Genomic DNA, 4,569 nt, shown 5'->3' with positions numbered 1-4,569 from the left:
AGAAAGAAATTTCCTGTGAATGTAACATCACGCGACTGCAAACGACCTATTGCGGATCTCAATCCAAATGAAATAAAGAGATCACTGTCTTACACCTACTTAGAATGATCAATTTTAACGTATCTGATGTAGACACATACAAACAGACACACACAAATATTCATAACTTAAAAAATATAAATATTGATCTGTAATGGAACAGCAAACACCTCTGTCCTTCCAGGAAGATGAAAGAGAGATACAGTATACTCGTAGTAAACGCGTCTCACTGTTGTGAACTACATTTCCCACACGCTCTAGCGCCATTTCCTTTTCCCATAACCCTTTGCGCCGTTCTACCGCTAACCGAAACAAGAAGGTCGTTCATAGCAGCTTTACATTGAGGCAAGGAAGAAACCAGACAGTAATCATGCTGGGACAAGCTGTAAGACGATTCGCAACGTCTGCTGTTCGTTCTTCACACTATGCTGAAGGACCAGGGAAGGTGAGATGACCTCCTTAAAGCAGCATTATTGTTTAAATGTGATATTGTTAAATGAGGCCTTGTCTGTCTTCACAGCCTAACGTTAGCTAGCATCACCTGGAGGTCATGTCCGCCTTTGACAGGAGCCTGATTGTAATGCTAACAAACTTGCCACAGGCATAAATATTTTCTTCTTTACCATGTAACAAAGCATTTAATCGTAAGGACAGGTGTGTGACAGCAAGTGTTGCTTTGGGTGGTGACCTGTTGTTTAGCATTAGCTATGTGGCTAGCTAAGCTGGTGGTTAGCTAGCTAATCAACGTATCAATCAATGCTACCTCTTTAGCAAGCAACTTTAGCAATTTACAGCAAACCATTTTAACAGATCGAAAATGCTGGTTTTCATTTAATCCACGGCAGATATATTAGTGACACATTACCAACCCACACAACACTTATAGACGCGCGACTATTAGTGTCTCAATAGAGTTGTTTAGTAATGTTACTTCCGGCTAATTGCAGTATCTTAAGGTCACAGCTGCAGCCTAACAACAAGTGGCCCTGGAGAAAGGTATACCTCGAGTTTTGGGATTACCAAGTGTGAATTTTGCTCGTATAATGGAGTATTGCGTTGAAACGGCTCAGTCTATGTGTTCTCTACAAGGAGCCGGCTGAGTTTCATGCTAACTGTACTATCGCATGTAGTCTTGATTCGCGTCACATTCATTTCAGAATGGAGGTCGTGAGGACTACAGAGATCAGAGTGAGCGAACTTGATCTCTTGATCTTATGTTCAATAGTTTTTTAATGAACTAAATAATTAGCTTTATTTTTCTGGTTAAAATTTGGTCTTCTTAAGTTGCACACCTGGAGACTCTTAAGGAATCACCCACAGTGGCCCGTGTCAACAGCTGTCCCCCTCCCCCATCAGTTATTTGGTAAAGGTAGAAAATGACTATGGTAATGGTAAAATAAAAATACATGCCTGTGCAGTTGTATGTAAACCCACCGGGTGATAAGATGACCGCTTCTTTAATGTGTGTGTGAGTGGAGAGTTTGCTATGATCCACAAGTTCTCTTACTTTTTAATTTATTAGATATAATGTATAAATAGAATTAAAATTTCAAGAAACAAATAATTCTTGCACCCATTTTCCTTATTGAACAGAAAATACCACCATGCGCTTTCTGAATTTGAGCTCATCAAACGAGGACCAGCTTCATTGCCTTGTTAACTCATCGTAAAACACACTTCATTCAAACTTTACAGAAACTAAAAGGAGCTCACTAAAACTGTTTCGGTCGCTCTTTCCACTGTTCTAACAATCACTGTTTCTGATACGGTCAAAATAAACACATAGTTCACAGTTTGTGAATGTGAAAATCTAAAATAGCTTGATGAATGAGCATGTCACAGAGTCGTGGCTATCAGTCGCTCTTCAGAGGCAGTTAGCAAAATAAAATGAGGAAAAATAAATCAAAAAAGGTAAGTTTCAAAGTAATGAAGAGAATCGCATTAGATTTCTTGGAGTTTCACTGCATCGTAATTCTCTTGTCCTTTCACAGAACCTGCCATTTTCCGTGGACAACAAGTGGCGTCTGCTCGGCATGATGCTGGTGTTCTTCGGCAGCGGCTTTACGTTCCCCTTCATCGTCGTCAGACATCAGATCCTGAAGAAGTGAAATGGCCCAGAGCTATTACTCAGCCTTCAAGGTAATTATGACTGCCGTGTTTATCTAGCATATCCGCTTTCATTAAAATGTCAAGATGATGTGGCATTTACTGCAGCCTTGGTTTGAATAGTGACCTCCGACAATGACAGTCCTTCATCGTGTCTCTTTAGTCTTTTTCTCACTGGTGTATCTTGAATAAATTACCTGTATGTCTGAGAGTGACTAACAAATGTCGCGGGTTTATATTGACGCCATTTCGTTTCGATAAGCTCGCACTTTAGCAAGTTAATGTGACAGTTTATTGAAGACACTGATGTGTATCAGGTGAGAGCAGGTCAGAGTTGTGGTTGTCACATTTATCTTCACAGGTGTTTACTCAGAAATTGCTTTTCTGTCATCAGATGCATGCAAGTCATCTTATCACTTTTTGCCCTACTTCCTTGTTCTCCCTGCAGGTCGTCAGCTGGAACATATTTATCCATCAGAGATGAATCCGGACCGAAGAATGGGAATCTCTTGATTTTCTTTGTAAATAAAGCTTCCTCAAACATAAACATGTCTGCTCTTTTTTTTTTTTTTTTTTTAACCTGCTGAAGAAGTTTATTATATAACTTAATAGATATAGAATATGTACTTTAAATGCTGATTACCAGGTGCGACCTCTGATTGAGTTAAATACATGTAATACAGGCATATTTCTGTGTAGGTCACAGATGATCAACTATATGAGCATCTTTTTATAGTATCCCATCATTTATCTACTGAGTGTAGCCTGTGCTCAGTGTGATTTGGCCTTGTGCATTATAACATCCACAGAGAGAAGTGGTTTTTCAGATTTATGAACACTGTTGCTAACTGCAACTTTATTCAAGTCCTGAGTAGATCCCTGTTGGCAGAAAGTCAACATATTGTAAACGTGAACAGTGAACCCATAACTATGAGTTTAAACCCTCTGTTGCAGGCCACTTAAAATGAATAAAGTGGAAATCTGAGCGAGAGGACTTCTCAGTCAAGTGTCCAGTCCTCTCCTGATGCGTATTGTTCCCTCACCCTATAGCTCAGCGCCGCAGCTGAACTCCACTGAATAACCTATTTCAATTCAATTAACGCTATGCCTCTGGCTATAATTATCCAAGGACAATGTATTAAAAAGGCAAGTGTGGCTGCTGGTGTTGGTGAGGAAGTGGAATGTAAAAGTTGAGAGGTTTTCCATGCACCTTCATTTGGGTCTACTTTACGCCTGGAGTCATTTGTAGCAATCAGCTAAGCTTTTTCATTTCCTCGTTGCTGTATGGTAAAGAAGGTGCTCGGGTTTGCCTGAAGACATAAGCAGAGACATAAGGGGACAAGCTGTAAGCGTGAGAAACAAGCTGCTGTATATATACCCTTTGTGAACCCCACCTCCCTGATTTTCACACACACACACAACTTGCAGCAACTTTGTAAACCTGTCAGGTGGTTTTGTGTTCTCCTGCATTTATAATGATGTTATACTGTCTGTGCCTCTGGGCTTCCTGGTTGGAAGAGCATTCAGGTCGTGCAGCTCTTGCTAGGCGGTGATAAAGTTATCAGACATTTAATGGGGTCAACAAGTGGGAGTCGATATTTCATAGGTGCATTGTATTGTCGGCGCTCAGAATAGGTTGACCTTTGTTAGTAGCTCAAGGGGAGGGAGAGAGGCTTTTCTGTTCGAAAACACTTCTCAACACATAAACATGACACCCCACGTTATCACAGCATACTAAACCGCACACTGACACACAGCGCGTTTTTACATCTCCGAGTGTTTGTTACCAAAGCACAGTTCACACCTGCACAGACACACGCCGGTGGACTCTGGGGGGAATGTTTGAAAAAATGTGGCAAAAGCGGCCTCTTGGACATCCTCATGGTAGATAAAACATGATAAAGTGCCCTCTAGGGTGGCCCAGTGTGCAAGAAAATGTCACAAAGTGCTCTCTTGGGTGCCCTTCAGTGGAGAAAATGTGATGCAGTGTGCTAATGGGTGCCCTTAAAATGGAGAAAACACAGGACAGTACTATATACGCTGCCCTACATGCTGGAAAGGGTTTGAAACTATTTACCATAAATGCATCATGACTTTCTGCTGCGTCCCACTGTATGCAGCCGGTGCCCTTTTTATGTTATTTTTGCCCCTGCACACACATACATCACAGACACATATAGCAGTCTGATCAGCACCTGACAGACTTTTTTTTCTCCTCACATGCACTTTAAGGCAATAATGCAACCCAAGACAGGAAGGCAGGTGAGGAAGGAAGGTGGGGGGAGGGGGAGCGGGAAAATGTCAAAATAACGCACATCACTATCGTCGTCGTTCTGCTCAGTGATATCTCAAGCTTTCTGGCTTGCCAAGGAAAATAAATGCTCAGCTCATCTCAGCCTTAAACAATAATCCTTTCTCAAAACG

General features: G+C 41.3%; 1 protein-coding gene across 1 annotated transcript; it reads left to right on the top strand.

The window, feature by feature from the left end:
- The first annotated feature begins 328 nt into the window (after nt 1-328).
- On the top strand, nt 329-2,692 carry cox7c (cytochrome c oxidase subunit 7C). Its single transcript, XM_076729886.1, has 3 exons — nt 329-484; nt 2,031-2,178; nt 2,594-2,692. Exons 1-2 carry the CDS (start codon nt 410-412, stop codon nt 2,145-2,147), a joined length of 192 nt encoding a protein of 63 aa, XP_076586001.1. The 5' UTR covers nt 329-409; the 3' UTR covers nt 2,148-2,178; nt 2,594-2,692.
- Nucleotides 2,693-4,569: the final 1,877 nt, after the last annotated feature.

The sequence above is a fragment of the Chaetodon auriga genome, chromosome 5, assembly GCF_051107435.1.
Source record: "Chaetodon auriga isolate fChaAug3 chromosome 5, fChaAug3.hap1, whole genome shotgun sequence".
NCBI classification, from domain to species: domain Eukaryota; kingdom Metazoa; phylum Chordata; class Actinopteri; order Chaetodontiformes; family Chaetodontidae; genus Chaetodon; species Chaetodon auriga.
The sequence above is the reverse complement of the archived record's forward strand: the minus strand, read 5'-3'. Positions and strand labels throughout refer to the sequence as shown.